General features: G+C 26.6%; 2 protein-coding genes across 2 annotated transcripts in view; one reads left to right on the top strand and one right to left on the bottom strand.

Annotated features, from left to right (window-relative positions):
- Crtc (CREB-regulated transcription coactivator) overlaps positions 1 to 12,039 on the bottom strand; it is a 28,338-nt gene extending 16,299 nt beyond the window's left edge. The window contains exons 1-2 of the mRNA XM_074238685.1: positions 11,322 to 12,039; positions 7,578 to 7,832 (exon numbers count right to left, since the gene is read on the bottom strand). Coding sequence (XP_074094786.1) covers positions 7,578 to 7,832; positions 11,322 to 11,435 — 369 coding nt within the window. The 5' untranslated portion in view covers positions 11,436 to 12,039. The remainder of the gene's footprint in view (positions 1 to 7,577; positions 7,833 to 11,321) is intronic.
- Positions 4,976 to 6,562, top strand: Obp1 (odorant binding protein 1). Its single transcript, XM_074238884.1, has 6 exons — positions 4,976 to 5,426; positions 5,512 to 5,596; positions 5,677 to 5,765; positions 5,834 to 5,936; positions 6,015 to 6,079; positions 6,163 to 6,562. Exons 1-6 carry the CDS (start codon positions 5,358 to 5,360, stop codon positions 6,178 to 6,180), a joined length of 429 nt encoding a protein of 142 aa, XP_074094985.1. The 5' UTR covers positions 4,976 to 5,357; the 3' UTR covers positions 6,181 to 6,562.
- Positions 12,040 to 12,335: the final 296 nt, after the last annotated feature.

Genomic DNA, 12,335 nt, shown 5'->3' on the forward strand with positions numbered 1-12,335 from the left:
CCCGGAACAAGCGAATGAGTACCCACAATCGCGATCAATACTTCCCTCCTCGCTGTGCTGTTTCCACCCTCTCGCTCTTCTTTCAGAATTCTAGTGTATGTAGCCAAGACACACAACATACTGTGTGCTATTCACCGACATATCATAGAATAGAGCGCAGTTGCCGGTGTTCTGTGTTGTATGTTGTGTGTTGTGTGTGTTGCCCGATAACTACACATGCCTCGGTGCACATGCTTTGATTTTTTATTAGACACACATACACGTCAACTTCTAAGCACACTACACACATCGAAAAAATTTTTTTTATTCTCTTCCTATCTTGTATTTTGTTCCTATCCGCTTCTGTTATATTATCTACACCCTCGGGTTTTTTTCTTCAGTCTTTTCCTGCCCATGGATCTCATTCAGGTGAAAGAAAACTCGGTCATGGTCATCTCAGTGTCACTCTAATGCTTCGATTCAATACTTTTTATTTTTAATTCATTTTTCCTATATTTTTTTATTATTATTAAGTTTATCAACCATGCTAGTGATAAAAAAATTTTTTTTTAATTATTTTTTCGTAGATCACTAAATAAATAACGGTTCTGTCTAATGCAAAATGCTAAATAAAAATAACTAGAGATAACTAAGGCCGATCAATACTTTTCATGAATATTTTATTTAAAGCATTAACTCAAAGTTTATTTAATCGTTTTATCTATTAAAAAACTTTTTACTTGTGAAATTACATAAGAATAATTATTTTTATGATTCATAAAATTTTTTAATTCGAATTTGATCGGTTTTATTAGAATTAAAAATTAAATTCATTATTAATTTATCTTTTAATACTTTTTAATTTTTAAAAATTTTTAAAAAGGACCGAAAAAATTTTTTTGACCCAAGATAAAGAAAAAATATATTTAACTTCTTATTTAGTTAATTTTAAAGTTTTGTTTATGTTTGAGGTAATAAAATTATTTTTTAAACATGGTAACTGTTAAAATAAAATTATTTGATGGGACGCTCTTATCTGACCTTAAAGTTGACGGTAAGTATTTTATCTTACCTAGTCGCATTATATGAAAAAACACACTTTCTATCATAATAAAATATTATATGTACATAAAACATACATTGAATCTCATAATATTAAAAACTAGCTGCTCATAAATTTATTTATTTAGAATTTAAATTTCGATTCCCATAAAAAAATTTTTTCCACAAAAAATACGGGACTTTGAAATAAAACAGACAGAATTTGTAGTCAGTTGATAATCTACTTTTTTAAATAAAATTTTAAAAGATTATCAAGAAATCATTAAATTCGATGAACTTAAAAATTTTTTAATAATATAAATACGATCTAATTTGATAAATCATTTAAGTCAAAATTCAAGATAAAATGAATTTTTTTCAACACACTTGACAACTTCCATTAAAGTAATCTATCAAATATAGACTGGTATATAAAGTGAAAAAAAGCCCGCTTATCCTCTCAGTAATACTTGAGCAAATAGGTTAACCAATTATTGAATAAAAATATAAATAGTGTGGGCTATTATTTTTATTCGATTTTTCATCATAAAAAAAATATCCCAAATTACACTGTAGTTTTTACCTTAATAATCAAATATTGATACAAAAAAAAAACAAGAAATTGTATTATGCGTATTAGAGACAATTAAAACGAGTATTATCTTGTTTTAATAAGAATTAAGAGTACTTCTTTATCCTTTAAAATGAATAAGTTATTAAAAAGGTTATAAGTTATAATTCTAGTTGAAATCAATGTATTGATTAGAGGAAGTTATTTTTAAGATTTGCAGATGCTTTTTGTTACAAATCTGTCTGAATTATTTCTGCAACCTCGGGCCAGATAGAACGATAAAAATCCTACAGCTTTTTTTCGACTAAGGGTAAAAAAACTTTTACGAAAATCTGTTAGTTTTATTCAAAAAATTTGTTTGCTATAATTAAAAAAAAAAACGAAGACTAATTGATTTTTTTAAATTATAATTTTTCCAAAAAAAAATTATTTTTTCATTTAATATAATAGAAAAGGATTGACGTAGCCTAAAAAAGCAATTAAGAACAAAAATAAATTTTTAGATAAAAATACAAAGTATTACAATTAACATAGACTATTTGTTAATAAAATTAAAATTTTAAGTCATGATATAGTTTTTAATCATTTCATGCTTGCTTGAAAATAAACTGTAGCTTCAAGAAAATTTTTAAAATGTGAGTTATTTTCTTTAAAAGACAATTTAAGTATTCAATAACAAAAGGCCCTATTGAATTTAAATTATAATTGATTTTATTTTTTAAATTTATAATTATCGAAAATTTATATTAAAAATGTTAAAAAAATTTTTTTTATAAAACATCCAATTAAAATAAACTTTAGTGAAGTTTTACTCGAAAAGTTTCAAATTGCAAAAATAAAAATTATTGTTCAAGTGCGCAGATAAAAAATTTATACTTATGATGATCAACGATTGGTCAAACTACTTAAAAATTGATTAAAAATTTTGCAGCAGTTAAAAAAAATAATTAAATTGGTAATAATTAACTAGATGAAAAACTGATAATCAATTAAACTTATTTTAATAAAATTAAAAAACTTTCTAAATAGGAAAATTGAACACCTATATTTTTGGGTCTAAAATTACCGTTCAAAGGTCTACACTATAATTTATCATTTATTTAAGCTGTAAGACTTGAATACAATGACATCATTTTAAAGAATTTGGAAAATTAACCATTACAACAATAAAACTTGAGTTTTCATAATTTATTTCTACCTAATAATTTATTACAGTAATTCTGCTTCACCTACTCCTTAGTTCAGCTTTACGTCCATACCAGAAAGAGCAAGTAACTGTCAAGGTGAAGTAAGCTTTAGAAAGGGCAGTCTCATGTTACCGTTAACGAGGGAATTACGTCGAACGTTAGTTGATTTTCAATTTAACTTGTATTGAACTTTTATTCTATCCAAGAGCACCTTACTGATTTCTTGTAAGAAGTTTTGTGGGATGCCCACACCAAAAAGAAAAAAAATTCTACCCGCGTCAAGTATTTGACAGCTGAGGAAAAATTTCGGTTGCCCAATTCACGTCGAATTGCCCGAGATAAATATAAGAACGTCTTTAACTTACATAATAAAATTAGTTGGTATACTTGTTACCGAAATAACGATTTATCTGCAAATTGTTCTGTAATCGCATTAATTAAACACTAAAGTAATTTCATTATATTCTTTTTGAATTATCATTAGTTTTCTTATTAGAACATATTAATTTTCGGTCATTTTATTTGACAAACTGTCATTAACAAATTGATATCTTGTCTAAGAACCAATTATAATGACGTGAATGACGTCTTTAAAGACATTGAATATTTGTAAAGCTGATATTGATACGGTCCAGCATTGGTATCAGTATTTCGGAAATGATTCAAGTTACAATATTTATTTGTGATGATAATTTTAGTGCCTTCTTATTGCTACATTGAGAAAAAATTTTTTTACCGCCAAAAATTTTTTTTTATTTTTTAGGGGAGTACAGTTGAAGTAAAATAAAAGAAACTTATTCAACCAATTGTTAAAATATATAATTTAATTTTTGCGATGGAAACGACACGCCAACATTCAAATCTTAAGAGAAGGACTTTAAATTTTATTAATTTTCTAAAATTACCTAAACTGTCCTATAGATTGTTAATTTTATTTAAAAAACATTTAAAAAAGTTAATTAATTATTTGAATAAATGAAATAACTTTTTTAATAAAGAATACATTTTTTTATCAACTTTATACTTTGCCGAATGTTATTCTCAAGAGTGTATTTTAATTAAAAAAAAAATACATAATAGCAATAATAGGGAATAAAAGATAAGTTTCATTTTTTTTTTTTCTAGTGGAACAAAGGGGAATAGATTTAATTGTAATTTAAGCGTTCTTTTAACAAAGTAATTAAGTCCTTTTATTTTATCGTACTGAGTATACCTATACTTTAACACTTGTTATCATCTTAAATGGACGTCTGAAAAAAAGAGTACTGAGTGAAAGGCCTTCCGTAACTCAATTGTCAACAAAAGTTGTTTCATTCTCTTCTTCTTTCTACTTTATTATATACATCAACTTCACCCTCTATTATTCCCGATATAAATTAAAAAATTTAATTTACAAAACTTGAGTTAATTTCTATAAAATAACAATAATAATAATAATGAAAATCGTTGTTACGCAACTTCTCCAAAATTAACAATTTTCATAAATTACTATAAAATATGATCTTTATTTTCTTAACAGAGTTGATAATGTTTGCACCTAAAAATATTAAAAAATTTCCGTTTCAATCGAAAAAATTTTTAATTTATCAAGTTGGAAAAATAAATACTAATTTTTTTAAATTTTCCTTAGGTTATTTAAATTATTTTTTTTCTAGGGATATTCTCTTGAATGAAAAGTGAAATCATTTAAGGAAATGTTGATAAGCATAACATTCAGCCAATTGATAAGATTACTACCTTAAAGTTACCAAAAAATACAAAGATAAATAAAAATGAAGTAATATTTTCAATTCGATAATTAATTTCTTTAAAACGATTGAATTTATTCTCATAATTAATTTTTAATAGTTTTTTATCAGATATTTTGTACCGTCAGCAAATTTATAGCTTTAGTTAATATAATAAAATCTAATTTTAGTATCAACAATAAAATATTTGATCAAATAAAGTAATAATAGAACTTAGTGAAAAAATGTATAAAAACAATAATACCTCAAAAGTAAAACAATGAGTAAAAAATAAAAGCGAAGAAAAAAATTAAACGAATAAATGTAAGTTAATTTGCGTGAGGAACGTTCGCAGGATGCGATGAAGGTCAGGGGTACATACCGATATAAACAAGAGGGGATAAGTTTAATAGTGTATTGTAATATTGAACCAGCACAACAACATTTACACTAATGATTAAACATATATACTCTGTTAAATTAAAGGTTTTATCAGTTGTCACGTTGTATTAAACGCAAACGTAAACGATATAGATGGCTAAAATATAATCATGTATAAAAATCAAATGACGTCTATATATTACTTTGCGAATCTAGTCATAAGAAGATCCCAAGTATTAATGACAATACTCCACGCCCACATCCCGTGACTCGATGCTTTATAATATCCTGCGGTATTGCTAAAATCTTAATATTCTGATTTTGAATTTTATTACAAGTGGACGTGTTTCGTAAATCGGGAAAAAAAAATCTTTTTATTTTATTTCTATAAAAATTTGTCATTCGAATTATTTCGGGCAAACGTATTGAAAGGAAAATCCTCACATAAAAAAAATAATAAAATCAACAAACATGGTGAGGGTGATCCTGAGCTGCATCTGCCTAGGCTTTGTTATGCAAACTTCGCTCGTTTCTGCGAAGGTAAGGAATTTATTTTCATTTTTTTTTTTTTTCACTTTTAAAATTTTTTGGATAATTAATTTTATTTGCAAAATTATTTTTTTAGTTACCTGACTGGGTACCGCCAGAAATTATTGAAATGGCGGCCGGAGAAAAGGGAAGATGCATGTCCGAGCATGGAACCACTCAAGGTTTTTATTTAACTGATAGATATTTTTAAGATAAAGAAAATTAAATAGCACGATAATTTAAAATAAATTTTTTTTGCCAGGTATGATTGATCAGGTCAACACTGGTTCTATTCCAAATGACCCTGCTTTAACTTGCTACATGTTTTGCCTTTTTGAATCCTTCAGTATAGTGAGTTTTAAAGTTATTGTCAAAACAAAAGTACTTTACATTTAATTATAATAAATAAAATTTTTTAGATTGATGAAGACGGTGTACTGGAGTACGGTATGCTTCTTGAAATGTTCCCAGAAGACATTAAAACTAAAGCATCTGATATTCTAGGAGGTTGTGCCGAACAATGTAAGTCAAAAAGACAAATTAATATTTCATATTTTTTCATTGCTATTAAATCATTCGTTTAAAATTTTAACTTTACAGCTGGAGCCGACAACTGCGAGAAAGTCTATAAAATTGCTACGTGTGTCCAGAGCAAAGATCCCGGCGTAAGATTTCTTTTTTTTGTTTTTATTAAATTTATAATTAATTAAAAAAGCCAGTGACTAAAAAATGTGTCTTTTTCTTTCAGATGTGGTTTATGATTTAGAAAAATTAAAAAAACGCTGGCAATGAAATGAAAATGGGCGAGTTTATTGACGAACGATTTAAATACTGGGAGAAAAAATGAAATTACCTAATTTAGAATTTGTTTTATTTTAAATTACTTGGAAGCGAGAAAAAATAAGTTTGAACTTTTGATTTATTATTCAAAGTTTTAAGGACCGACGGAGTGTGTTAACGTCAGTGTATATATGTGTGTGTGAATGAAAATAAGAAAAGTACGTGACAAATTCAATATACACATACAATAAAATGTTATAATTATCAATGCGCCTTTTCTGGACCTGGGTAACTACCAAATATAATTAATTATCAATAAAGAGTAATATAAAAAATAAATAAAAATAATAAAACTGTTATAAAAATTATTTACCGAATAAATTTTTTTTTATTACAAAAAAATAATTATTTTTCCTATTAAAATGTCTAATTTTTGTTAATTAAAATTGTATATTAATTTTATTATAAAAATCACGATGAATTTTGATTTGTATCTCATAATAAAATTCCTGAAGGTAAAAAATTTCGCTCATCCAAGAATTGCAATTTATTGCTTCCAGAGTAATTCCAAAATTTTTTTTTTTTAGTGTAAAAGTTTGTTACCTTAACTGGAATTACCGCAAGTTAAAAAAAAAATGTATTTATTTAACTAAAAATAATTAAACAAGCTACTGTAAGTGATAATTTATCAACGACTATTTTTTAAAATAAATATTTTTTTATCGAGTAATGATTTTAAATAAAGATAATTAAGTAATTAAGATAATTTACAAAATGAGTATAATAATGTGTTGTGACTAATCTAACAAGACATAAATGATAAATAATATACCTATTAAGGAGTATAACATTAAAAAAAAAAAAAAAATAATCTAACAATACCAAATATGGTTGAAAGATGGGCATTATCAAGCGTAAAGTATGCGTGTGATAAAAAATATTAAGAATAGAAGTACTAGGCACGTAAAGTATGTATTATAGGACACTAATGGTGCTTGAATGAAATTACACGGCGTAGCGTGGTTGAGTTAATTGAGTTTGTATCAAGATTAGATTCTAATCCAATAGATAATAATCGAGATGAATTTATCAACATGAAACTGAGCATGCCAAGTGTAACTACGTGTTAAAACATTATATTAAAGTGATAGCTAAACTAAACAAATATTAACAATTTTCTACACATATTTATCGCTGTGAGAATTGTGAAGTAAACTTTGAGAGCTAGCAATGCTCAAAAGTTTTAATCGACTTGATTTTTTTACTTCACAAACTCCAAATATAAAAAATGACGGTAGCAGTAACATCAACAACAACAACAAAAACAACAACATTGGACTCTAGGCTTAATTTTTGATAGCGTTTAGGCACAAAAAATTCTACCTTGAGATCGATAGAGTGAATAGCGACGGAGTTTGGAGAAGGATCTTTAGTATCTGTAGTATCTCGATTTTCAATGTTGTTGTTAACGTTGGGCAATGAACCACCAGCTCTGTATTGACTCCCAATGTTTATGTGGAGGTGCTTACTGCCGCTTGATTGAGGAGGACTTGCACCAGCACTCTTCACAGACAATGGTGTCTCTGGTACACCACTTCCAGTAGGACTTGCTCCTACTGAACTGCTTGCTGACGCCACCTATGCAAGTTCATAACAATTGTTGTTTTTCTTTTTTTTTTATTTTCCAATTAAATGCAATACAATTGTTTTTTTTTTCCAGGTGACACTTTAAGTCTCTCTAACTACTACACTAATGCGCTACTATTTTTATCTACCATTGGATTTAATTTTTTAATTTAAATAAAAATACATGCAGATTGATTGGAATTGCCGGGGTCTGAGTAAAAAATAAAAAATTTATAAATTAAAAATTAAATAAAAATTTAAACGATAAAACGAGGTCACATTAATAGTTCCTTTAAAATTTTTAATTTATCGTATTTTCCATTAATATAATTTCCGATTGACATTTAAATCCTATAAAATAATAATTTATAAAATTATTAACTTTCTTTTTTTTTTTTTTTTTTTTTTAATGAACTTTGCGAGTTTTAAAAAACAAGACTGAGAAATGAACTCCTGTTCTGTTATTTTTTTACCTCTGTTTACTTCCGAGTTTAATGGAAAGTCAGAGAGCGATTGTAGTTTCGAACTCTACTCGGTGCAGTATAACTATCATTATACATACATATATATTACTCGTTCGTTCAAATATCGGAGCAATGTGTGACACCATCACATCATAGGTGCACACGTGCGCGACTCATAATATAACCTTCGTCGTCTCATACATGTGATGATAACGTTTTATTGTTATTGCGAATAGCCACGACGCCATCAAAACAGACGAGAAAAATAAATTAAAAAGTGGGTCTCTACTCTGCTTTCAATTCTTATATTTTTGTATGCAGTACCACATATTATTCATCACTCGTAAATCTAAAAGTACCTTTTATTACTACAAGCTAAAATTGAAATTTATAAAATCAAGTGTTCAAAATTATTTAATTTTTAAAGTACTAAATTATTTAAATTTATAAAGTACATGTGATTTTTAAAAGTTTATCTTCAATTATATATTAGATACTTTGGTCTTATAATTTATTTACACGGTTAAATATTTAACAACCAATGTGTACAAGTAAATTAGTATTTTTCGATTTTATCTCTAAAGTGGAAAATTTATCATATTAAGAAATTTGATATTTAAAAGTTCACAGAGATCGATTACTCGCATCATCTTTCATTCTCTATCTTTATAATTTTCTTTACTATTTCTCTCACTTGCTCTCTTGTTCTCAATTGAGAACACACAGAGTTACCATTTTCTCTTTGTCAGTAAAACGAGGAACGAAATGACCTCGGAAAGTCAAATATAGCTGTTGAATATGGTGATGAAGCCCGCCCAATCGAACCGTCAAATTTTAATCGTTTAAGAATTTTTTTTAAATATATAAAATAACATGTACAAACTCATTTTGTAATATAACAATTATATCTAATTGTTATTACTATTATTTTTATTTATAATAATAATAATAAATTATGACTGTTATTATTATTATTACATTCACTTCTCAAAAACAATAAAATAATCTATGGCAATAAAAATAAATTTAACGCGATCAAAAATAACCGTTGAGTAATTTTCTTGTCAATCAATATTCTAAATATACTTTACACGCTATAAAAAATATAATTCACCAAAGAAAACTATTAACTCATAAAACATAAATTTTATTGTAATTTTAATCAAATTTTTTTTTAAATTTTTTTTTTATTTAAGTAAACACATTCCTTCACGTTTCTCAGCGATAACGAAATAAATAATTAAATAACCGGTTAAATAAATATTAATAAATATATACTTATTCAAGTTCAACTATTTGTTGTTTAATTTCCCAGGTCATTAGCACTTGAGTAAAGAAATAAAGTATATAATGCGTTCAATAAGACCAAGGTTAACAAAAATTTTAAAAAACCAACATAAAACTTTAGTCACACATCATACATTACTTTTTTTATATCAAATAATTTGTCATTGAAAATAAAATAAAGTGACTAATTCAAACAGTGTAAAGTCTTAAGGTGGATTAGACAAATCCATAAATTCCAGACAATTTAAGTAAATAAATAAATAAAATAATCCATGTTCCTAGTATTTCTCTACACACACTTTTGCACATCTATTAAGCTCGTTAAATGATTCAAATTTAATAGAGGATTTTACTAAGTATAAAAATATAAAATTTTCCCGCGCATTTTTTTTTTTTTTTTTTTTTTTTTTTTTCAGTAATGAAATTAAAACAAAAAAATATTTTTAAAAAATTGCACTTACAGTTTTTCAAGTTTTTACAAATGAATTTTTAAAAAAATTTTTTTGTAATAATTTTTTCAATAAAAAAAAATCCTAAAAATTTTTAAATGTCGGCTAACTCAATTTTCATGGCGCAATATTCAATATTGTCACGTTTAATATTTATTATTATTCATATTTTATTGGGGAATGAAGAAAGCGTCACCTGGGAAGTAATGAGAAACATGAACGACCGAAGAGCGAGTGAAAAAAATGAAATGCAAATCATAAATTAGTGCATATAGTCATTAACTTGTATGCATATATACTTTTTAAACATTTTCTTGATCTGATATTTCTCATTATTATTCTTGTCTATCTAAATACCTTCATCCTCTTACACTCCTACTCCAGCTTATTCTCCCCCTCACTTTATATATGCCCACACCAAGCTCCTAAAATATACACCAGTAAGAAGAGTACGTAAAGTATGCGCACATACATTTAAAACTTTAGCTTCTTCGTATGTTTATGTTGTATCGTTTCTAGTCGGAGCATTGCAAATTCTTTGGTTGTAACCCGCGTGTATTAAAACCCGGGAAAAAATAATAAAGTTTGAAATTATAAAAAATAGAATAAAATTTTAGGTATAATCATAATGTAATAAAAATATAAATATTAATAATAATAATAATAATAATAATAATAATAATAATAATAATAATAATAATAATAAATTGATAATAATAGCAATAAAAAAATATAACAATGAAGTTAGCCATCAGCTGTCAATTTTAAAAATTTTTTTAACAAATCAATTACAAAAAAAAAAATGCTTCTACAAATTTTCACTTGTAATTTTTATTAATTTTCACATGTGAAATTTTTTAATTAAATTTTTTTTTTAATAATTTAATTGCTCCAAAATTCTAAAAAAATTTTTAATGTCTGTCAACTTCAGTGTTATATGAAAAAATGGATAATAATAATGATACTGAAGTTAGCCGTCAGCTGTTAATTTAAAAAAAATTTTTAACAAATTAATTACAATAAAAAAATGCTTCTAAAAATTTTCACTTGTAATTTTTTTTAATTTTCACATGGGAAACTTTTTAATTTAATTGTTATAAAATTTTTAATGTCTGTCAACTTCAATGTTATTGATAATAACAATAAAAAATTAATAATAATAATAATAATAATAATAATAACATAAATGAGGCAGTGGTAGCAGTAGCAGAGTAGTATCATGCCATGAGGTTAGGGACATTGATCTATAAAGGAAATGTCTGAAGTTAAGACACTAATAATAAAAATAAAAAAATTCTTACTCGGCTAGTAACATCCGAAACTTCTCTCATAATAGCTTCAAAAGCAGCAGTTTCCTCAGCTTGCTTCTGGTTGAGGAGAGCAATCTTTTCACTGAATTTCCGTGGGTTCGCCATGATGGCCGGGCCACGGCACAAGTACACAACCTACACACAAACTTAATCACGACTATATCTCCACAGTTACTTGCACAAAACACTTGATAATCACTTGTAAAATTACAGTAAATAATACGAATTACCGCTCAAAAAAAATCTACAAACTTTATAAAATAAAAAAATAAATTAACGGAAAATAAACAATAATAATAATTGATAAATAATAAATCAGCATCCACCTGTCGAAAATCTAGGACAGACTCAAATAATCACGTCTTTCTATTTAAATATGTATTATTTCCACAGCTTCACCCGTTGTTTTTCGCTCTAAATCTTGCTCGCTCGCTCTCTTGTTTCTCTCTCTCTCTTTTCTCGGATAGGAGCTTGCTCGGGTCTTTCACTTGCGGTCTGTTTGTTGCGTCCACAAGACCGCAAGCTTACGGATAAGCTTGTCACACACAGTAGTAAAATACACAAATTGTACAGCAACAATGCAGGTCTCAACACAACCGTGACTAGGATGTCCACGTCTTCTCATTTCATTCCCTTCCTCTTTTTTCCCCACTGTACACGCGCGACACAAACACGACCTCTCCCCAGTCCCAGTACTCAAAAACTTCTTCTATTTCTACATGTACTTTTCCGAGTCGAGCTGAATATTTCTTTAAATCCAGTCGTTTTATACCTGAACTGAAATAACCAAAATAATAATTAATATTTATGTTATTGTTATCATCATTATTATTATTTATCCTTTTAATCCAGTACAGTAAATACCTTCTTCACTATTCTTGTGTCAATACGATTCAGATTATTGATAAAAAAATCTTTATCATAATATTTTATCAAAAACAGTAAAAATTTTTAGTAAATAAACATAAAACATTATTGAGGAACGTTTTCTTCCACCACCGCATA

Source organism: Cotesia typhae, unplaced genomic scaffold, assembly GCF_013202065.1.
Source record: "Cotesia typhae breed Kobodo isofemale line unplaced genomic scaffold, CoteBio_Ctyphae contig_23, whole genome shotgun sequence".
NCBI classification, from domain to species: domain Eukaryota; kingdom Metazoa; phylum Arthropoda; class Insecta; order Hymenoptera; family Braconidae; genus Cotesia; species Cotesia typhae.